At 40.7% G+C, this 23,484-nt stretch overlaps 1 protein-coding gene across 2 annotated transcripts in view; it reads left to right on the plus strand.

Moving 5' to 3' along the window:
• Positions 1-23,484, plus strand: part of CA10 (carbonic anhydrase 10) — a 437,829-nt gene that overhangs the window by 180,039 nt on the left and 234,306 nt on the right. For both annotated transcript variants that reach the window (XM_048488424.1, XM_048488425.1), the window contains one exon: positions 8,112-8,254. In XM_048488424.1, coding sequence (XP_048344381.1) covers positions 8,112-8,254 — 143 coding nt within the window. The remainder of the gene's footprint in view (positions 1-8,111; positions 8,255-23,484) is intronic.

A 23,484-nucleotide genomic window follows, 5' to 3' on the forward strand; every position in this document is an offset into this window, starting at 1 on the left:
TTTTTCTATATTATCTTCTTTTATGTCCATGAAACTTTTTTATCTGGAATGTTTCAAAATATTCCTGTGTTTTCGGTATTCCCCATTCTAGAAGTTTATTTGGCATATATACTACTTTGTTCATTACTCTTGCATTTTTCTTATCAAACACCCATGCTTTCAGTTTCCCATCCCATTCCTCAAATTGTTTTTTTTTTTAGCAATCTTCATAGGTAAAGTTCTAAATAAATAAAACATTTTAGGTAATATACATTTCTTTACTGCTTTAATTTTCCCCATTATAGATAGGGTCTTTGACACTAAAATTATTCTTGATGGTTATTTATCTGAGTTGTGTTCTCCTTTCCAAATAAACATTGATCTTGCACACTTAAACCACCTTGTGTCTGTCTGGTTCCCTCATTGTGCCTCAGATAGTAATCCACCCTTGGATGGGTTTATACCCAGGCCCAGATTTTATCCCCTAAGACTCTTACAATCTTGCCAGGGACCTAGTTGAAGTATGTGTGGGGGTAGGCAGGAAATTGTGACAGTGAGCTTGCTCAGTCACTCTCAGCCTAACCTACCTTAGTGGTTGCTATAGGCACCTGGTGGGCCACTGCGAGTAGCAGAAAGCTGGACTAGATGGACTCTGGTCTGATCCAGCTGGCTTGTTCTTATGTTCTTATGTTCTTAAGAATAATATGGAGATGGAGTGAGCTCTAGGGTGGAAGGGCAGAATGGGAAAAAAAGATAAATGGTAATTCTCAGTAAGTTTTTTTTATAGCGAATATCCCAATTGTTCTCAGTGTAACAACATGGATTATGATGACTTCTCTTTTATGAAATGGCATTGGCTATATTTCCATTTACTGGGTAGTGGCATGTGCAGAATAAGCAGTATAAATACCGTGGTGTGTGTGTGTATAAGAAGTGGATTTTGTTGCACCCATCGCCCTAGCCACCCACTGCCCGAGCTTCCTCCTGCCCACAAGCAGTGGGAGTGTGTTTCAAAGCTTGAAAAAAAAATCAGAGTGCGTTTCAAATCTTGAAATAGTTGGTTCTGCCTTACCAGTAACTAAAGAGATCATTAGATACCTTGCTCATGGTCCATTTTCTCTTCACATTCCAAGTGTATTTTTTCAGCATGTTCCCGGACTTTAGTTTTACATTCCTCTACTCTCTTCTCCAAGCTGGAGAGATTTTCAGTTGAAAGTGGCGCGTTGTCATAAAGATACTTAATGATCTTGTAAAAGGAATAGTCCTTTCTTAAAGTAGCATTAAAGGATTAACATCCACGTGTGGCCCATCAGGGTATCTCAGCCAGTCAGCCTGTAGTAATCAGTTACAGAACATTATATTATCATCAATAATGGTAAATATCACTTCTAAAATATGTAAGAAATGAGCTGCAAAATCCAGCTTGTTTCAATGGCAAAGATGACTGGGGTCACAAAACATAGACAGACTACTCATGGTTAAAAGAAAAGTGGATTTTGTGTTTTGCAAGCTAACAGTCTCTATAACTGTGCAAGAGTATATGTTTGTGTGGACATAAGAAAGTAAATACATGGTCAAGAAATGTGGGACTCAAAATGTTTTGAGTACATAACTTAGCCTTGTAATGCATAATTGTGCCTCACCCTTGAGTCTTGAGGAATCTTTTATCTCTTCCCTTCTGTCAGTAGCACAGAGAACAGCAATTCAAGCAACATCTTACATTTGAAAAATGTAGTAATCAACTTCACTGCCAAGTGCTAGAATACAGCACATTTATTTAGTTAAGAACACTTATATCCTGCCTGCTCAGGCAATCAGCCTGAAGGGAGTTAACAATATAAATCAACAGAACAATAAAATCTATCAGTGCAACAAAACATAGCACCAAAATTCCAAAAAAAACCACAATCACACTGGCAACACTAAGTTAAATGTGCTTAAAATAATCCTAAAACAACTGTGAAAACCTATTAATAAAGAATATTTATAATGCTCTATCAACAAAACAGTATTCAAACCAGCCGATGAAAGAATTAAATAATAAAAACTGAAAAGAAATCCAAGTAAATACAGTTTCTATGTATTTAATTCCTAAATGTGCCTTCTTCCTGCTAATACTTCAATTGGGAGATATAAGGCAAATTCACCCCCCAAAATGTTTTTATTAAACTCCCAAAGTTTACAGAAAAATCTGAAAAGAGCAGCCACGGATTTGGCAAGGCTACCATTGCTGGCTGGGAAGAGGACAACGTCATTACAAGGGGCGAGGGGCATCTTAAAATACGAGGACAAGCCCCTCGCCCCCTCTTCCTCCAGCAGACAAGGGCAAGTTTCCCATCCACCTCTCCCTCAGGAAACTTGGACAGCGACGCTGCATGTCTTCTTTGTCATAGCCAGATGGGAAGATTGCACATGGGAACTGATCTGTGGGAAGGGGAGCCAGGGAGTTACCCCTCTTTGGGGATCCTCTGTAAGAAGTTATGGGGTGGAGCAAGCTGCAGAGTGAAACTCCCAGGGGAGGGGGCATCCAAGGCTTGTGCCCCTTGACAGTAAAAGGATGTTCAGCATGTGGCCCTTTGCCCAGCTGAGTCCAGCAGAAGATCCAGCAAGTGGCCATTCCACCCTGCTGAGTTAAAAGATGACAACTTCCTCCAACAGGCAGGTTGGAGGAAAGGGCTCAATGGGGGCAGCAGTTGGGCTGCCCAGAATACAAATCAGATCCCATGCTGCACCTTATGCTTCATAATTGCATATGGCCAATTTTTACCCCACAGCAACATATGTTGAGCAATTTTTTCCAGGGAAAAGGTGGGGGGATCATGGAGCAAGGGCAGTCCCATCCTCAGACAGCAATTAAAAAACAGGGGGTTTTAATCCCTCCAATTTAAAGAAAGAAACCATCGTCAGAGCATGTGCAGACAATGTAAAAACTTACTTCCTTTTCAGCCCATGTGCAGCAGCAACTATGTAGGGAAGGGAGTTGCAATGGGTCCAGCTACAGAAACGGGAATTTTGCTGGGGAAAAGCATTAGCAACAATGGGTGGAGATGATAAGAGGAGGGAAATACATTGGGGAGAGGGGAGGTTACAAACAAGAGGTTTGTCAACACCTGTCCTGAGGCAGCAAAGCTGGAGGCGGGCAAGCATGCAGGGAGACTTCTGATGCTTTTGTGAGGGGGGGGACTTCTGGGAGACTCACCGCAGCTGTTGATGTGTATGGGAGGTGAGAAACTGCTACTTGTTTGCACGGAGTGGGAAACTACTGTGTAGAGGGGTTGCCATTGCTGTTGTTGATGAGTGTGTGTGGTGGAGAGAGCTGCTGGGCTGGCAGGAGAATCACCTTTGCCATTGTTATTGTGCAGGGGATGGGAGAAGCTTGTGAGAGAAAGAAAGATAATGAAGGGGGAGTTGACTTGTTGGGATTGCCTGAGGGGGAAGAGAAAGAAGGAACAATGGGCTTGAGGGAGAGAGACGGAGGAAGAAACAGTATGGGAGAAGAGGAGTTTGTATAATGTACTGCCTTTCTTTCCTGTAAGGAGTCCCAAAGTTGCTTATAAACTCCTTCCCTTCTTCCCCCCACAGCAGACATATTGTGAAACAGGTGGAGTTTTGAGAGAACTGTGAGTAGCCCAAGGTTGCCCTTACACATGGAGTGAGAAAACAATTCCAGTTCACCAGATAAGAGTCCACAGAGGAAATGTGCTGGTCAATCTCACTTCCCTCACTAGAAGTTATGGAATTGGCTCTACCTGATTCTCCTGAGTCCTGGACAGGTTGATATAAGTGGGGGCAGTCCTTAAAGGGCCCTGATCCTTTAGTCTGTGGATCCTCAGCCTTTTTGAGCCTGTGAGCACATTTGGAAATCTGACACAGAATGGTGTGTTCAACCACAAAATGGCAGCCGCAAGAGGCAGAACCAACCACAAAATTGCTGCTGCAGTTTACTTTCTGCCACACAGGGAAGTTCCTTGTGCTGTAGTGGCAGCAGCTTCCATTGCAACATTTTAAAGATCTACACAAGTAATCAAATCACCAATAGCTAATCAGAAAGAAGCCTAGCTGGACAAAAGGCCCACCTGCCCTACCCACTTTCTAAAAAACACTTGGTAGGTTCTAAGAAACATGATAGGGAGCTGCGATGGCTTCCATAGGCATCACTTTGAGGACCCCTGCCTTAGCCATTTACATCTAGAACTTTTAATTGGGTTCGGAAACCAACAGGCAACCAGTGCAGCCTATGTTGTGGTTGCTGCTTACCAGTCAAACTCTTTGCTGCCTCATTTTGGACCAGTTGGAGCTTCTGAATCATTTTCAAAGACATCTGCTTGTAGAATGAGTTAAATATTGTTGCCTAGTTTTTACTCCGTGACTGGGGCCAGATCAGACTGCCGCAAGAATAGCTGAGATTGGTGGATTAGTTTAAGTCGGTGGTAATAAAAGAACATGCATGTGCAGTGGACTGTTTCTGCCTTCTTCTGGTGAACTTGGTGAATAATCAGATTTAGCTATCTTGCTTTTTCTGCAAAGAGCTTGGGGCAGTATACGTAGTTCTCCATTTTATCATCCTAATAATTACAGCAGGTAACCTCCTGACATTCAGGGTCTGTGCCTCACAGGAAGAAATGGCAGAATAGAATAGAATAGAATAGAATAGAATAGAATAGAATAGAATAGAATCTTTATTGGCCAAGTGTGATTGGACACACAAGGAATTTGTCTCCGGTGCATATGCTCTCAGTGTACATAAAAGAAAAATACATTTGTCAAGAATCATAAGGTACAACACTTAATGATTGTCATATAGGTCTAGTAAGCAATCAGGAAACAATCAATAGTAACGAAACCATAAAATGTAAAATCATAAAATAAAATGAAATAAAATGAAATAAAATGTAATGTCAGCACAGGCTATAGTCATACAGTCATAAGCGGGAGGAGATGGATAATAAGAATGATGAAAAAAAGTAGTGCAGTAATTATATAATAAATATATAATAAATAGTTTAACATTATCGAGGAAATTATTTGTTTAACAGAGTGATGGCATTCGGGAAAAAACTGTTCTTATGTCTAGTTGTCTTGGTGTGCAGTGCTCTGTAGCGACGTTTAGAGGGTAAGAGTTGAAACAGTTTATGTCCAGGATGCGAGGGGTCAGTAAATATTTTCACAGCCCTTTTTTTGACCCGTGCAGTATACAGGTCCTCAATGGAAGGCAGGTTAGCAGCAATTGTTTTTTCTGCAGTTCTGAATTGATCACCTGTCAGCACCTTAAACTTTTGGAAAAAATTGGAAGGGACATAGTAGATGCTCTAACATTTACAAAAACTCTATGGTAAAATACCAAAGCATCTAAAGTCACCACATCACCACATGATATCACCAGGTCCCGCTCTTCAATTTCTCCACAGGGTTGCTAGCTGTGCCCTAGCAACTCTACTCAACAAACTTATGAGGTGGGTTAAGATGTGACTGAGATTGCGACTGGCTCAAGATCACCCAGTGAACTTTATGGTTTAGTGGAGATTCAAACCCAGGTCTTCCCCAGCCTTAATTTAACTCTCAAATACCATATTACTGGCTCACTAGTTTAATCCAAATTTATAATCAAATAGTTTCTGCTGTGTGATCTCATCAAAGTAGGAGTGCCAGCCTCCATCTGGGATCGGAATATCCCCCAGAATTACAGCTGACTTCCCTACTAAAAAGATAAGTTCCCTTGGAGGAAAAGGATGTTTAGAAGGGTGAACTCTGTGACACTGTACCCTTCTAAGGTCCCTATTCTCCCCGGTCTCTATCCTCAAATCTCCAAGAATTTCCCAATTTGGATATGGCAACCCTACCCACTCCCATCCCAACCAGTGGCAACCCTACATCGAACTCAGTGATTCCATCAAATTCAGGCCTACATGAATAAAGATCTGCTGAGACAAATGCATCCCACCCACCATGTATGATGGCCCTCACACTTTGAGTTATTGTTGTTTGCTGTGGAAGGCAAAAACATAGCAGTGAGGTTATCAGATGTCTGGAAGAATTGTTAAAATATGTAAACCTGGCTTTCTTTACACAATCATGGCAGAGTCCAACATAATATAATATCAATAACATGTAAAACTTGCATGGTGACTAGAATCTGGATATTATACACGTAAATAAAAATTACATGGTCTTCCACCAAGTTGGGTAACAAAATGCATTTTGAGATGGGCCTCAGGGTGCTTTAAAACAGGTTTGCAGAAAAGGAAAGGCTATGAAATTAGGGTAACCCTCAAGCCACCCCCACCCCCTTCATGGCATGTAGTGCCAGCAACATATCCACTTCTGTTATATCTGCTGCTTCCTCAAGCACAGTGACAATTTCTGTGCTCATCTGCTGATTCACTCTTTGAGAAGGCCAATAAGTCAGTACAAGGGGAAGGAAGTGAAGCTGGAAATTAAATGTTTGAGTATTATCTGTGCAAGCAGAAGAACTGAACAGATGAATTTATCTGCGGGAGATGTGTTTCATAGCACACAACTTGCTGAAACTGAAGGATCTGAGCAATTTGTGCTCTCTTTACCTACTCATTTGAAGGCTCTTTTTGGATTTACTGTTGGGTGATCATTGTCTCTCGGACTAGTTTAACCAAAAGTGTTCTAAAATTATTGGGCTTATCGTAAAACCTTTTCTTCTGAAATAAACGTATATTGAGGCATTTTGTGACAGAAACATTCACTTAACGCCCATGATGGTAGTCATAAGCAGAGATCCAGATGGTTACAGATCTATAGTTATGGACATTCACTATGGTATGCCCAGTAATTTATTGCTATACATTATTATGGGTGTAGTTTACAGAACAGCCTGTGAAACAACTACCACCTCTGGGTGCCTGTAGTAACAGCTGTCAGAGTAAATGACTACAGACATCCATAGAGAGCTTCCCTCTGCTTCTCAGTGCTACTCCTGCAACTCCAGTTAGCAGTACCAGCATTTAGAATTCTGGGAGGATACTCTCAATGGATGCCTACACTTCCTGGTTCTGACTGCTGCTGCCACAGTCACCCAGAGATTTCTGAACCAATGGTAACTATATGAACCAATCTATAAGTATCTCTTTCTTTGATTTGTTTAGCTGAACAACATTAAATATTTCTTTAAGATGTGCCTTACTTCTTTACTGTTTGCTCATTTTTAAAAATAAACAAAGCGTGCTACACAGTACTATCTTTGAGCCCAGCCAAACGTGATGGCAACCGCAGGCACACCCTGTGGCAACTGACACCATTTTAGAAGCACTTGTAATTCCTTAAAAATGACCACCGAGCCCCTGATTTCAGATCAGGCTCCCAGCAGCCCCAGGAGTTTGCCCCTTTGTGATTTTCTGGTGCCAAAACAGGTGCCATAGTGTGTGGGTGGACAAGAGCTAGAACTGCCATGCACCTGATTTGTATTGGGGCCTTGAGGTTTTAAAGAACTGCAACTGCTTCTAAAGCAGTTTTGGCAGCCACAGGGTGGCCCCATGTCTGCCATCACATTTTGTCTGGCCTTTTCTCTAGACTAGAGGGGTATCATGATTTGTTATGTCACGCTGCATTATCCCACAGCTCTTCAGCTTTCAGGCTGGGGTGATTCCATGGATTCTGGAAAATGGAAGACAGGGCATGTTATAGTGGTTAAGAGCAGATGGACTCTGATGGGGAGAACTGGGTTTGATTCTCCACTCCTCCACATAAGGAGCGGTCTCTTATCTGGTGAATCAGATTTGTTTCCCCACTCCTACATTTCTGCTGGATGACCTTGGGTTAGTCACGGTTTGTTCAGAACACTCTCAGCTCCTTCTACTTCACAAGGTTTCGATTCTGGGGAGAGGAAGGGAAACGAGTTTGTAAGCAACCTTATAACCCACAAAAGTTGGGTTATAAATCCAAACTCTTTCCTTCTTTTGTAATATTCATACAACCAAATAGTGATGAATTTAATGTAACTTTTGAAGAGAATCTGTATTCCTTCTTTACATTAACTGGTCTTCTGTTTCCTTAGAATCTGTATATATTACATACAGTAAAAGTATAAAGGTTATTTCTTGTCTCTTTTTTTACCCTTCCCACAAACCCTTCTTGAAATATGTTCTTCTTTCTTTTGGTTGCAGTTCCTTCCTTTTGGGGCTTGGTGAATTCAGCCTGGAATCTTTGCTCTGTTGGGAAACGTCAATCACCTGTCAATATAGAAACCAGCCATATGATTTTTGACCCCTTCCTTACACCACTCCGCATAAACACAGGGGGTAGAAAGGTAAGGCAACTGGAATGGCTTTGGTTTTCAAAATAAGTATTACACATACTGAAGAAAATTGACTCCTTTCATGATTCTGTTAACATCAGTGGGATCTTGAGTTTTCAGGAAAATTCTACCATTTCTCTTATCAAAACCAAACAAGCACCATGAGTAATAAATTCTTAATTACATGTCATGATATACCTTACGTACTACTCTTACAGATGGGAATTGTTCTTAATCATTGTGTGCTTTTCCAAAGAATGGTCACATCTCGATGCTTTGTGAAGTTGTAATAGCATAAGCTAGTGAAAGAGTACCTTGTTCACTGCATTCTTCCCTAAGCCTTCCGATATTTAATGAACCAAAGCATTTCCCATCCCCCAAATTGTGGGCCTGTTCCCAGTTACAAAATTACCCCCCTCCCCCCCTGTGCCTTGGGTAATGCTTTGGGGTTGAGTAGGCCACAAATATGGATAATATATTTGCCCATTATGTGCAGTGGACCATGTTCCTATATTGCCTATGCAAGTGGATGACCCTTCTTGTGGCATGATGTTGACAGGGAAGGTGCTGCTGCACGGAAAGAGAGAAGATATATCTGTGGTTTTCTAGGAACACGTGTTCCCTTGCTTTTCACTGTGCTGTTGTGGTTACATTGTCCATCCTTACAGTACTGCATGAGAAGAGTGGTCTCATATCCATGAAATGACTAGATAGCACATAAAATAATTGGCTTCTTTCAAGTGTTTAGCCAGCCAAGTGAGAGATTTCACTCACAGATTGTTTAGGGTGGGGATTCCTGCCATAACCAGCTGTCTTCCTAACCCCCTCCCTTGTCCATGACAGCAGAGCTTCTCACCACTGACAGACAGTGACTTTTCACTCTTGTCCCTCTGGCTGTTTGTTAAATTAGGGAGTATTAATAGTTTCCTTTGAATGGAGCTCCAATAGAGAGGAAAGGGCAAACCATTTCAAAGCCTTTACAGATTATCTCTGGCTTGCTGTATTTGGAGGATGTTATTTTTGTTCTTTCATAGAGGAATATCAACCAAGTCAGGTGACAGCTGTTCTTATGCAGAGACCTCTTGAAAGTAATGCTAATGTCTCATAGTACTTATGGAAATTGTTTTGTCTATGCATGCTTAGGACTTTAGTCCTGTTTGTCAAAAGCTTTCTAAGGTCTCTGTTTCTTCGTTGCTAAAGAAACTGAGTTGTAGCTGGATAATGCATCTAGTGCTCCTGGACAAGTGGGTGTTTGATACTGTCCTTTTCTATAAACTGGAATATGAGCACCTCCAACAACCTGAGCTCTGCTGGATCAGACCAGTGGTCTATCTAATCCATCATCCTTTCTCACACACTGGCTGTCAGTTCCTCTGGAAGTCCAACCATAAGAACATAAGAACAAGCCTGCTGGATCAGACCAGAGTCCATCTAGTCCAGCATTCTGCTACTCACAGTGGCCCACCAGGTGCCTTTGGGAGCTCACATGCAGGATGTGAACGCAATGGCCTGCTGCTGCTGCTGCTGCTGCTCCTGAGCACCTGGTCTGCTAAGGCATTTGCTATCTGAGATCAAGGAGGATCAAGATTAGTAGCCATAGATCGACTTCTCCTCCATAAATCTGTCCAAGCCCTTTCTAAAGCTATCCAGGTTAGTGGCCATTACCACCTCCTGTGGCAGCATATTCCAAACACCAATCACACATTGTGTGAAGAAGTTTTTCCTTTTATTAGTCCTAATTCTTCCCCCCAGCATTTTCAATGAATGCCCCCTGGTTCTAGTATTGTAAGAAAAATTTCTCTCTGTCAACATTTTCTACCCCATGCATAATTTTATAGACTTCAATCATATCCCCCCTCAGACGTCTCCTCTCCAAACTAAAGAGTCCCAAACGCCGCAGCCTCTCCTCATAAGGAAGGTGCTCCAATCCTTCAATCATCCTCGTTGCCCTTCTCTGCACTTTTTCTATCTCTAGGGCATAGAGGCTGAGTCCTTGCTCTGACATTGATTCCTGGCTCTGGTATGTAGGGGTTTACTGCCTCTGAACATGGAGGTTTCCTTTAGTCACCATGGCTAATAGACATTGATAAACCTATCCTCCATATCTGTCTCATGAACATCTATGTCATTTTCAGAAATTAAAGCTGGATCAATTTGTTCATTTATAATGTATTTATTATTTCTATTAATATGCTGCTCTTTGGCTATTATTCCCCAAAGCATCTTACATTAAGTGAAAAATATCAAATCATCAATATTACTAGTAAGAGTTTTAAAAAACCCAACAGTCAAATCAATTAAAGCAGTAAAATTAGCAAGAGGATGGTGTGTTTTTAATGCTTCTTGTAAAGGCAGGGAAAATAAAGTTTTAACTATCCTTCTAATCTAAAAGGTCTAGATTGTGTATCTGATGGGATTCCACAGGAGCTTTCTTAACCATTAATATGAAAACAAATGATTTGTAACAATTTTTTGATCTTGTCGAAGGCTTGCATAGCCAGAATCAGCTGGCTGTTGTAGGTTTTCTGAACTGCTAACCTGCATCTGTGACTAGCAGCCTCCGAGGCATGTCATGGTAAGATGTGTCTCTCTCTGGGCACAGTATGGAGTATGCCACAGAGAGAAACTGTGCCATGGAGAGAAACGTATCTTACCATGACAAACCTCTGAAGATGCCTGTCACCGATGCAAGCAAAACATTAGGAGGTGATACCATCAGACCATGGCCACACAGCCTGGGAAACCCGCAACAGCCAATTTTTTTGAACCTAAACCAACTTTTTCAAAATGGGGACAAATTCTGGAGACTTGTGGGACTGATGGTTAAAGGCTGAGAAAAAGGCTGCAGTTCCACTAAAGCAAATAAAAGTAACAATGCCATTCTAAGCAGAGTTACACTCTTCCAAGTCCATTATCTTCAGTGGGCTTTAGAATCTCTGACTCTGTCCAGGATGGTGCTGCAAATGTCATTGAAATATGGAATTTTTGTTCTTAGCAACTCACTTTTTCATACAGATTTCAGTACTGCTTATGAGTAAGTCAATTCAGCTGAATTTGCACCAAAGGAGTTTGGGTTGGATGCAAAAAGGAGTGGCATGACATGCTCTGAATAACAAAGATTTGAATATGAAATCCTTGACCAGATATTATGAAATGAACAGAGAGAAGTATTTTTTTAAAAAATGTTGCATAACTATGCTTCAGAAATTAAAATAGAACACAAAGTATGTTGGTTTCCCCTGTGCGGGCTCAGCTTTTTGCTTATACACAATGCATTGATTTCCCATAGGCCCTGTTTAGTGTTTAAAGCATTCATGACTAAAATTGTACCAATGCAGATCTCTACAGAGACTGTCTCCAAATGACTGTTCCTTTCCTCCCGATAATTTAATGCTAATGAGTGGCATGTAAATGGGTCTCATTGTAGGTAAGCCTAAAATTGGGATTGTACCCTGCAAGGAAGGCTTCACTTGGAATCCCATCAAGGATTCTGAGCCCTGAAACAGGAATAAAGATTATACTTTGTATATGTTGTCAGTAAGTTTAGACGAATGTAAAACTTCTTAGGATTATCTTTGCACTTTTTTTTTCTTTTAGGTGGAGTCATAATTTATGAGTTAAATGTACATATAGGTATCTTAAGTGAGGGCCAGACATATTAATTTGCCTGAAAACATTGAGGATTCTCCCCGTGATTGTTGTAATTTTGGAATGCCTCTGCATAACTTCAGTCCTCTAAGATACCAGTGATAGTCGGAAGATCAGAAGTTCTGTTTAAAATTTAATGCCTGCGATGGAAAAATAATGTGCTTACCGAGTCTCTCATTTGATTGTTTGCTAAATGTTGTAAATATTTTAAATATGCCTTTTAAAAGAGTATTAATTTGTTATGAATAATGTATAATGCATATTACGCATGGGAAGGAAAATTATTACCTGTCATTCAGTATAAACATGCAAGACACCTTTAAAACAGAGAAGGATAAAGTTGAAACACGGTGAATTCAAAATATTAAAAAGCAACAACAAAGAGAAGCTCCCCAAATTTCTCGTGTTAGAAGATACTCACCAGCGTTTCTTGGTTGGGAGTCCATTATGGTTAAACCACATCGAAAATGGTTTACAGTAATTCATAGTGTAAACATGATGCCAGAGAGCTATGAACTAGGTTGACAATGCATACCTTTTTGAAAATCATTCTTACAGTTTTGGGTCTTGTCTCATGATATGCAGTTTGTTTGTCAGAAGATGTATAATATATAAATTAAAGTGTTCTGTAAATGGCGCTGTGCTCAACGCAATTGGGATTTCAAATATTGTAAGTTACTTTGGTAGCTATATTGGGTGGCTAAAAAGGATGATAAAATTACAATAAACCAAGGATCTGCCCTCTGTTGTTTGGCTTAACACTCACCCCTACTTATGACTCTCTGCTTCAAGTTGATTCCCTGTATTGTAGGCTCCAAAGCACTTGAGAAATCACTTTTATGGTCCAGAGCAGGAAGTAAAATCTGGAGGGTTACTGGATTTCTGTGGCTGGCATATATAATTGGTGCAATGGTAGAACATCTGCTTTGCATGCAGAATCTTTCAGGTTTAGTCCCTGTATCCAGTTCAAAGGATCAGGTTGTAGGTGATGTGAAAGTCCTCGACCTGAGACCCTGGAGAGCTACTACCAGTCAGAATAGATAACACCAACCATGACAAAGAGTGATATGACTCAGTATAAGGCAACTTCATGCTTTCTTGTGTTCATTTAGCCTTATGGGGTAAAAATTATTCAGGCTTGTCCAGTCACCAGAGCTGGAAGAAGAGGGATTCATCACAATGAATTATATAGGAACCTTATTCAAAACAGAGTGTTAGGGATACTTACAAAAATCTCTGTTACTGGATTTCTTTGCTGAATTTGATTTATTCTCAAGGATTGAATAAACCTAGCTACATTCCCCTGCTCCTTATTTCCCTACTGACAAATTGACTATTTAGTACACATTTGGGGATGTGTGGATCTCTCAATGCACTGCCAAAATGCCCAGGAGCTTGGAGGTTGTACAGCCTGAAGAACAGCAGATCTAAGAAGCCTGTGTTTCCTCCCTCTTTTCTCCTTCATCCCACCCCTACAAACAAGAGCAAGATAGCCAGTGTGGTATAGAGGTTAGTGTTGAACTAGGATCTGGGAGACCCACAGCTCTAAGAGAAGAAAGCCAGAGAAATTGACTACATATGCACAGATGATGGGTTGGATACTGACTAAATTTACCACTAAGGGAAGTGGAGAGACAAATCCCACTGATTTCCCCTTCCTGGCACAGACTTCCCCTCCCCCATGTTTTTTTTGAAAATTTCCTGTTTTCCAGAAGCAGCATTTTGTGAAGATCAGTGAGCTGCAATCAAGGAAAGGGAAGCAGGAACAGTCCCTTCTGCTAGTTAAATATTTGGCCCGGACCTAACCCAATCAGAGAACAATTGACTGGTTGATTCACTCATCTGTGTATGTGGCCTGAAAACAACTTCAGGGCTTGGAGACTTAAGAGGTTTCCTTAAGAGATGTTCTTGAACGAGTCTTTAACATAGCTATATGAACCAAGAGAGAAGCAGAAAGAGGGTTTTTTTCTCCCTTTTTAGATGATGTCATGAAGTCATTCCTTAGTTATTTACCCTGTGCCTTCATTTTATTACAAAGAGGATCTTGAGCTCCAAAAGACAGTGTGTCACTGGTGCCCCTAATTGGATTCCAGGATCTGAAATATCAGCCTGAGATGCTTAATGAGTTTACATGCAGATGAATTCCCCCAGAAGGAATGCAGATATGGAAGAAAATCCACATGTTGCCATTTTCTCATAATAATGCTGCCTTTGTCTTCTGATTAGATACATTTTAGAAAATTCAACGTGCCCATTTACAGATAAACTCGGCTTTTTAAAACGAAATTGGGGCTCATTAATTTACACTTCACATTTCTCCACTCTTTGCAAACAAGTAAAAAAAATCAATTTATTCAGATTCATTTATCAAGACAGAAGTACTGGCTAGTGACAGTCTGGCAATACATATTCCATGACTGAAATGCCCAAAAGAGCACTTTTAAAAAAATGATAAATATAGCTAATGTATTATTTTGGCTTTATGGAGTAAAACGGACATGAAGGAAAAACAGATGCTTGAGTTAGACCTTAGGATTCTGAAAGTAGGTTTTCAGGTACCAAATCTTTTGCTCAGACATACTGTCGCTATGTTTAGGCACAAAAGCAAGGCACAGCTGCTGAACTTTCTACTTCATTTATTCATTAACCCTCTTGCCCATCAGCATCCTTCATCTGCTGTGCCAAGTTAAAGATCCTGGCCTAATATAGGCACTGTCTCCAGGTAAGGATTTGGAACAGTACATGTACTGTTATAGAACTCCTACACAAAATTATTGGAACTCTGACCTCCTTTGTGTTTACCCTGGTAATTTGTGTATGTGGTACATGTGATTCTTGTGACTCCTCTGTGCACATGCTACACTTTGGTATACTGTGGAAAAAAAATCCACCTTAGGGTGAGACAGTGGAGATTAGCTAGCCACATTGTCCAACCAGGCACACCTTTGAGCCACTGGAAAAGTACAGCTGACAACCACCTTCCCACACAAGCTTTGATGTGCAAGATAGAGACTCAGAAGTCTCAGAGAGGCATCCATTTTGTGTTCAGCGGTGCCTTGTTCTTATGGCAGTTCCTGTTCCCCATACTACTTATGACACCCTCTCACGGGAAGGGGTCTGGAAAGGCTCCTGAACAGACAAGTCCTCTTATAACTGGAAAGTCACAAAAAAATAGGAATTATAAATGGTCAGTTCCCGTAGCAGGGGGATGTGAGCAGTGGAGTCCTTCAGGGGCCCATACTGGGACTGGTGTTTTTTCAACTTGAACCCAGTATCATGCACTGAAGCTGAAGGGTGGGAGATTCAGGACAAACAAAAGGAAGTGTTTCTTCACCCAACTTATAGTTAACTTGTGGAACTTGCTGCCACAAGATGTCACAGGTGCTAACTGGAGGATCTTTAAAAGGGAAGTGGCAATTCATGGAAGACTAAGCTATCAATGGCTACTAATATCCAGTATCAGAAGTAGTTTGCCTCTTAAAATCAGTTGCTGGGGAGCACAGGTGGGATGATGCTGTTGTAGTCTTTCTGTTCATGATCTTCCTAGAGGTAGCTGATTGGTCAAGGTATGAACAGAATGCTGGGCTAGATGCGCAATTGTTCAGATTCAGCATGATGCTCATGTTCTTTTGGGTCTTTCAATAGGGTGTGTAATTTGTATGCAGAAAGTCCCATGTTCAGTCCCTGGCATTTTTGATGAAAGGATCTCAAATAGTAGATGTTCAGAAAACTCTTTGGCTGTCCCGGAGTGCCACTGATAGTGTAGCTCATATGAAGATGAATGTAGCTCATATGAATCACCACCCTGAGTCTTTGGGGAGGGCGGTATATAAATATAAATAATAAATAAATAAAATAAAAATAAATAAGACAGTCAGACAATTAATTATTGTCCAGAGCCAGTAAAGGTATATGATGTTTTCACCTTATGAATCTACTAATTACCAAAGGCATTTAAAAATATTCCTCAGCAATTCAAAATTATGGAATTGATCCAATATCCAATCTCAAAAGAATTTCAGTAAGTTGATTATACCTCAGGGTGGATAAAAATTGATGTTTAAAAATGGATTTTTAACATTTAAACTGGATTTTTAAATAGTTTTCTTTTTAAGATACATTATAGTCCAAGGGTTATCCATCATGAAATAAGGATTAGTTTTTAATTATGTGGCATGAGCCTTTCTATTCATGCAATGTTTAAAATTTTTGGTAAATGAAATTCCGTTGATTCATTTACAATGTCATGCTCTTCCAGAGGTTTCTGTTCTGTATTTTGGGCAGTTTTTCCATTTGGAAAATATTATCACAGATGCTTGGTTTTGCAGTTCTCAAAACTGAATTTCTGCCTGTATAGATAACATGTCTCTTTGTCAGGCCTGCGCCATGCTTGGCCTGGCAGCTCACACGTACACAGTCTGAGTGCAGATGGCCCAGCTATTATCATCGCCCAAGGCCATGGGGGCTCTTCTTGCTCGCAAGTAACTAGCTCAATAGTGCTCAACTGTTTCTCCTTATCTGCCTTCCTGAGGGAGTAAACTGCCTGTCCCAAAAACAATGTCTCTTTCTCACTCTCCTTTCACATGCTGATATTATGGGAATGCAAGGGTGGGGGGATTCTGGGTTGAGTCAAACTGTGACCTACAGGTATATACCAGGGGCCAGAGAGCCAAACCTCAGTTTCGGCTATCTGGCCATGGGGCTGACACAGTTCTAATAAATCTCTTGGACCCTTCTTGAGACTTGTTATCGACTGGAGTAACTGACCCTTATGCTCTTCTTCGCAGTGAAATGTAATAAAGTAAATATACAGAATTGTGGGGAAAAACCTTGATTCCATTGTACCTTTGCAAATATATGTGCACAAAATCAACCCCTTACATCTTAAGTTCTAAGTTGCAAGTAATTCAATTAATAGAAGATGGTTTGAAGTGGAATAGTTCTACACTAACAATAACAATAATGATGATGATGATGATGATGATGATGATAATAATAATAATAATAATAAAATCTTTTATTGTCATTATGCACGCACAATGAAATTACAAGCCTTCCCCGATGCACACTCTTCCAGACCTCACATCCCACCCTCCTCCAACCATCACTACACAGCCCCAACCACATCAGTGCGAAACTATGGAGTTCAGCATAACCATGGCTCTTGAATAAAAGCTGTCTTTGAGCCTATTTGTCCTTGTTTTTATGATCCTGTATCGTCTTCTAGATGGTAACATTTCAAAAAAAGAGTATGCCGGATGGGACGGGTCCTTGAGAATATTCTGAATTTTCTTTAGGCAATGGTGTGGAAGAGAACATGTGTAATGGTAGCAGACCATTAAAAAGACCCAGTTTGGGGATGCAGTTCCTCTACCTATGGCTAAGGCAAGCATGCATATAAAATGCAAACACAAAGAAATGCAAGACCTGGTGACCTGAATGAAACTCGAGATAGATAATTATGAAATTATTGCAAGGTGAACTATGTATGTATTTCTGGTAGTATGACTTTTCATGAGGGTGTAGTGGTCCCCTCAAATGGCTGTGAATACCATAATGTCAATGGGACCCTTGACCAATTGAATGTGGTTGATTGACACCAAGGAAATAGAGGCACTTACCCCACCCATTCTAAACTGTTATCTTGGAATATTGCAGGGTGGCAGAATAAAGCTAGAAACCTGGATTTTTCCCAATTTTTAAGAGGTTTTAATTTTATGTTATTACAAGAAACCTGGTCCCCCACACCAATCCAGTTTCCTGGATACCGCTCCTTTTGTTTACATGCCCATAAATCCAATGCAATGGGGAGGTACCAAGTTGGGTTATAACGATTGACGCCAGATTGAACCTTAGCATAACTGAGTTGTATCCTTGCTATAAATTGGCTCAAGCCATTCTGGTTAAGGGGAATTTTTCTAATTTTATACTAATAAATGTATCTCTTCCTCCCAGTCTTGCTAGAGATGCTCTCCATACACAATGGCTATACCTTTTTAATTGTCTAGAGAGCCTTAAAGCACAGCATCCCGGGGCCACAATTATTCTTATGGGTGATCTCAATGTCAGAGTCGGAGGGAATGAGCAGAATTTTTTTGTGTCCCTGAATCTAGATGAGGAATTGCTTCCAGAGTTTCTTCTTGTTCTAAGAAACTCTCGCAATCATTCAACCAACCAGGCTGGAAAAACTAATAATATAACCAAACCAGTAATTTTTATATAACTGTAAAACTAATCCAAATGTTATTATTCTAAAAATGAAACCCTCATCTGGTTGTACATATCAGGATTATATCAGCAAGAATAAGTCTCTATGTAGAAAATCCTGATTTAAATCAAGTTGTCCTGACTAGCAATTTAAATTGCGATTTGATTTGTAATTTAAATCTATTTGATTTAAATCAAATGCACCTTGTTATGCCTTAATATAGGTTCTCTTTTTAAAAAAAGAACACAATGTGTTAACATAAATAACAATCCATGTTTGAATTTTTTACTGGTTATAATAAGAAACTTAATGGAGTAACCAGAACTAGAATCTTGGATGTGATGAATAATAAATATTATGTAATGTGTGCATAAAAGGCGCAGTGACCTAGCAGTTCTTTCAAAAAGTTCCATTGGTTTGCCAAATTTGAGTTATGGTTGAAAAGCAGGCACTTCAAGCAGAACAGTGGAACAAAAATTATGTATACCATTATCTTGGGTGCACTTCACATGCTGTTTTATGCATTGCTAGCCTTTCATAATTTGTGATCAGAATTTTTCAGTCCTTGGTGTTAAGAACTCTACTATTAGGGTACAAGGCTAACACACTTGATAATTTAACACTTTTAAATGTCTCTACAGTTCACTATTTTTTTGAAAACATTTGAAGTACGAAATCCATTTTACTTTGGAGGTTTGGATTGTACAGAACCTTTACTGTGAGTTTTAGAATAGTTTTTCTCTCTCTTGGAAGAGAACAAATAGGGGTGGGGAAGTCAGTTGTGCTTCAGTCTGACCCAGCCAGACTTTAGAAATGGTAGTTGCTTCCTTACTGGATTCAATGAAATACTCAACTCACTCCTCTAGGGAACAGAGTTTTGGAAGAGGGACAGCCCAGACCAGGCTAAGGGGGGGATTTGCCCCCTCCACCATCGTAAAATCATCAGCCAGGCATGTACAGCAAGAAGGAGAGTGGGAGAGATGTTTACAATTTTCTTTTGGATCCCTTGTTCAGTCTGTTGTTGAGCTGAAACTAAACATGTGGGCATTTTCTTTTTAATAAATGTTTCATAACTTCTAATACTGGTAGCTGTTCTCTGTACTTCCTATTTCGATTCAAACACATTATTTTAAAAGGGTACCTGGATAAGGTGACAGCCCATCAACTGGCAAGTTGCTAATCCCTAGTGGTGCATAAGGGCACCCAGACTTTCCCTTTGGTAGTGGGAGATGTAGGCAGAAGGTGGGGACTGAAAATGGCAGTGCCATGAATGGAAATTGGAGCCCTGGCCCTCTCAGTGAGTAATTCCTCGAAAGGCTAAGTGGTGGCAGTTTATGAAACAAAAGAGAGAAAGAAAAACCCCTTGGAGGGCATGACAGAACAGGTCCTGCAGGTTAGTGGGGAAATTCCACTACAAGATCTTTTTTGAAAAATGTGTCTTTCTAGAACAATGGAGTTTTCAAATATCTTCAGGAAACCTTTCCATAATGTCTCTGCTGAGGTACAGTTCCCGGTTTGCGATAAAGCCCTAGATTGTTGCACATTAAACATAAAATCCATAGAATTCTAGAATTGGAATGGACCTGGCAGCTATTTTATTCCATTCAATGTGGAAAGCCTGAACCTCTGACTGATGCCTGACCAGCCTCTGCATGAAGTTCTCCAGCAAAGGGGAGTCTCCTCCACATGTAATTAATTCTATTGCAAGGAGTACTCATAACATTCGGTAGTTTATTCTAATGTTCACCTGCTAATGTAACTTTCTGTAACTTAAGCATATTAGACTTGGTCTTGTCCGTGGAATCAGCAAAAGAGCAAATCTTTTCTGTTTCTGGTGTGTCCCAGACTCCCAGCTCAGCACCTCCATGGTCCTGACATGCCCTGGACAGGGCCAGCGAAGACTTCAGGACGGTAGAGGGAAGATTGTTCCCTCTGCCGCCTTTCTCACCCTGCCTCTCTTCTGCAGTCTGGAGCTTCTTGAGATATTCTCCTTAGTCTGTTGTCTGCCCCTGTGTGAAACCTGCACAAAATCCCATGCTGACCCTGAGGTCCTGTGAGCCAGCATGGTGTAGTGGATGAGAACAGGTGGATTCTAATCTGGAGAACTGGGTTTGATTCCCCACTCCTCCACTTGAGTGGCAGAGGCTTATCTGGTAAACCAGATGTGTTTCCGCACTCCTACATTCCTGCTGGGTGACCTTGGGCTAGTTCTTTGGAATTCTCTCAGCCCCACCTACCTCACAAGGTGTCTGTTGTGAGTGTGAGATGAGTGAGTCTTGCAGGAGACCAGGAAAGAAATTACTTGTAGTTGTTGCATCTGGTTGCCTTGCCTGTTTCCTCACCAAACTGTGTGGGCTCAGCTGCTGTTGCTGTCAGCTGGTTTAAAGAAGCTGTGTCATTCCCTTGACACTGTTGATCGGTGAAAGCAGGAGTTGATGCCACCAACTGAGTCCTTGTCTGGGGACAGGGTGTACTAAATCTGGGGCTGGCTCAGTCATGGGGAGGCATCAGTTCCAGACAATATTCTTCAGCAATCTGAAGAGTGAGACAGTGTCTCCCATCAGTCTTCTTGCTAAACGCACCCATTCCTTCCACCTTTCTTTTTCGTATACCCCCTACCATCTTTGCTGCCTTTATCTAAACCCGATCACATCTGTCTACAGTACACCCTTTTTAGGAGCAATACCCTTTAGAAGCAATACCCATTATATGTTTTACAGTTTATACTCAATGCATGTAGAGTGTTGACCAGATCTATTGAGCTTCACCTATATAAATTAAAAGTAAACGCTATCAGTGATGCACAGCGCCTGTGATTATACATCACAGGATGTTGGAGGCTGAAAGACAAAAAGCCACCATATCAGGATAGCCCAACAAAAAGGGCATGTTAAAAATGGGGAGCACAACTGAGTGCACCAGTAGAAGAAGAAGAGAGTTTTGGATGTATACCCCACCCTTCTCTCCTATAAGGAGACTCAAGGTGGCTTACAAGCTCCTTTCCCTTCCTCTTCCCACAACAGACACCTTGTGAGGGAGGTGAGGCTGAGAGAGTTCCAAAGAACTGTGACTAGCCCAAGGTCACCCAGCAGGAATGTAGGAGTGCAGAAACACATCTGGTTCACCAGATAAGCCTCTGCCACTCAGGTGGAGGAGTGGGGAATCAAACCCAGTTCTCCAGATTAGGATCCACCTGCTCTTAACCACTACACCACCCTGAAGCCTGTGACAAGGTAGCCATCTCTTATATTTGAACAATAACACTGTGACTTCTGAGGATATGCAGTATGCAGAGGGACCTTTCAGGATCCTGTACAGTAAGGGGTAGCATTGATGGGCTTCACTTCGGGTATCAATTAGCTGGTCATTATATTATTTTAACTTGTTACGCATCCTAACCATTTGGAACAGAACTGAATCCAAATGCTGTTAGTGTTTTTTTTCCTCAAAAAAAGAAATATTTAAAAACAATGAAAGCCTAATGTGAATGATTACATTTTATCTTTAAAGTTACTGAAAAATAATTTTAATAAAGGCAATATGAGCATGTGCTAAACTGTATTCTCTGACCTTGATTTCTTTGACTCACAAAGCCTTGCTGTCTTGCCTGCCTTGTGTCTCTTGCAAGCATGGGAATGCATCCATCTACAGATCAACCCCATTCACATCCCTTTCCTCCCGTCATGCCCTGCCCTTGAAATATTTTGCAGTGCAGAACAGACATCACTCATTGTGCTTCTCATTCACCTAACAAAATAAATTTTATTTCAGCAGAGTGCATGGCTGTTTCCTATTGATGGGGGCAAGAGAACTGTCTTGAGTGGAGAATATTTTAATGAGACCCAAGGCGCAAAATGGATACATGCTCCCATCTATCGCTGCAAGCCTTTCTTAGCATAATGAACAATCCAGCCCTGGGCTTAACGTTAGTAGGAAGACACCCATGGTTTGATTGAAGTAGCATCTTTTTTCCCCCTGCCATCTCAAAAGAATCGTTCCACTGGACATTGATGTTTTGAGGCTGAATAAATCAGTTTGCACTGGCTACAGGCTATTATTTAAACTCTGTAATGCTGTGTGGGTAAATGAAAACTATTCAGTTGTATCCTTTATAGCTTTCTTTTGAGTGCACATTCCAAAAAAATGTAATTGCACAGTCATTTAAAATAATGCTTTTATAAATAATTGGTCCATACAGCGTATGTTGGCACAAAATAATTGCAATACTAGAAGTCTCCTGTTTCCGAAGTGGGGATAAGGATAGGGGGAGAGATCGGTCAAATGGGTTCTCTGACAGCTAGTTTTGATTCCATGCTGTTCAATCAATTCAGAGTATTACTGGCATTTTTTTTTCCCTCGAGAGTGTAATTTATGACAACTGCCAAGCTTTGCTTTGGTGATTACTAAAAGGACAGATACTGGCATGAGCCATATTTCAACACTGCAGGAATGTAAAATGAATACTAGAAATGGACCAGGAGGAATGAATAGCAATAAGACATCAGTGTCATCTGAAAACTGATTTGTGATTGATTTTCTGAGGTCTTAATAATCTGATTCTTTGATATATTGTGTTTGGAAATTTAATAAGTTTGACACAAATGTCAAAAAGTTTAACAAACAAAATGCAAATTATAGATTTGCACTGTATAACACCTATTATTCATGTGGTACTTTATTTACCCAGCTTTTTTTTGAGGGAGATCCTTTTGGGAAAGAAAAATCAGTTTCAAAGTTTCATTTGAACTAGAACTCTTCCTCCCAATTCAGGATATATTTAATCACAGGGGTTTTAATCAATGGGATGATCAATAAAATTTCAGAAACTTCTTATGAGTGAAGAGTATGCTTCTGAAGCAAAAATCAGTTGTGTTTCGATGATACATGCATTCCACATAGCAGAAGTACTTGTATCTCCCTAAGCTTCGTGGTGATGAAGCCTGGAAGAAATCTGGTGGCGGGAGGATTGGGCGATTCCACGGCTTCCACCCTGGGTTCTCAGGCAGGTGCACTGCAGCCAGGGCTCTGACTTACGCTACCCTTTTCAGTAAGTCCAGTTAGCCTTATCCATCAGCCACAGAGGAGGTTGTATTTTCTGCCTTCCTGTGCCATCAGAAAGCTCTCTGGAGACAGAGGTGCGGCAGCAGCACTGTTCCCGGCCCCCTCAGACTGTGGGTTGGGCTGTAATTCTGTTATCCTTTGAACTCTCTTGGGAGTAAGCCCCACTGAACTAAGTAAGGACTTCTTTAGAGTAAATATTAATAGGCTTGCACTGTTGATGGGAGCAACTTTTCAGCCATCAAAATGTGTTTAATTAGGTTATCAAAACTGTTAAATGATGATTTGCATTTGTTCTGCCCCCCAAGTGAATCTGTTTTTGGTGCCC

The sequence above is a fragment of the Sphaerodactylus townsendi genome, linkage group LG03 (assembly GCF_021028975.2).
Source record: "Sphaerodactylus townsendi isolate TG3544 linkage group LG03, MPM_Stown_v2.3, whole genome shotgun sequence".
NCBI classification, from domain to species: Eukaryota; Metazoa; Chordata; class Lepidosauria; order Squamata; family Sphaerodactylidae; genus Sphaerodactylus; species Sphaerodactylus townsendi.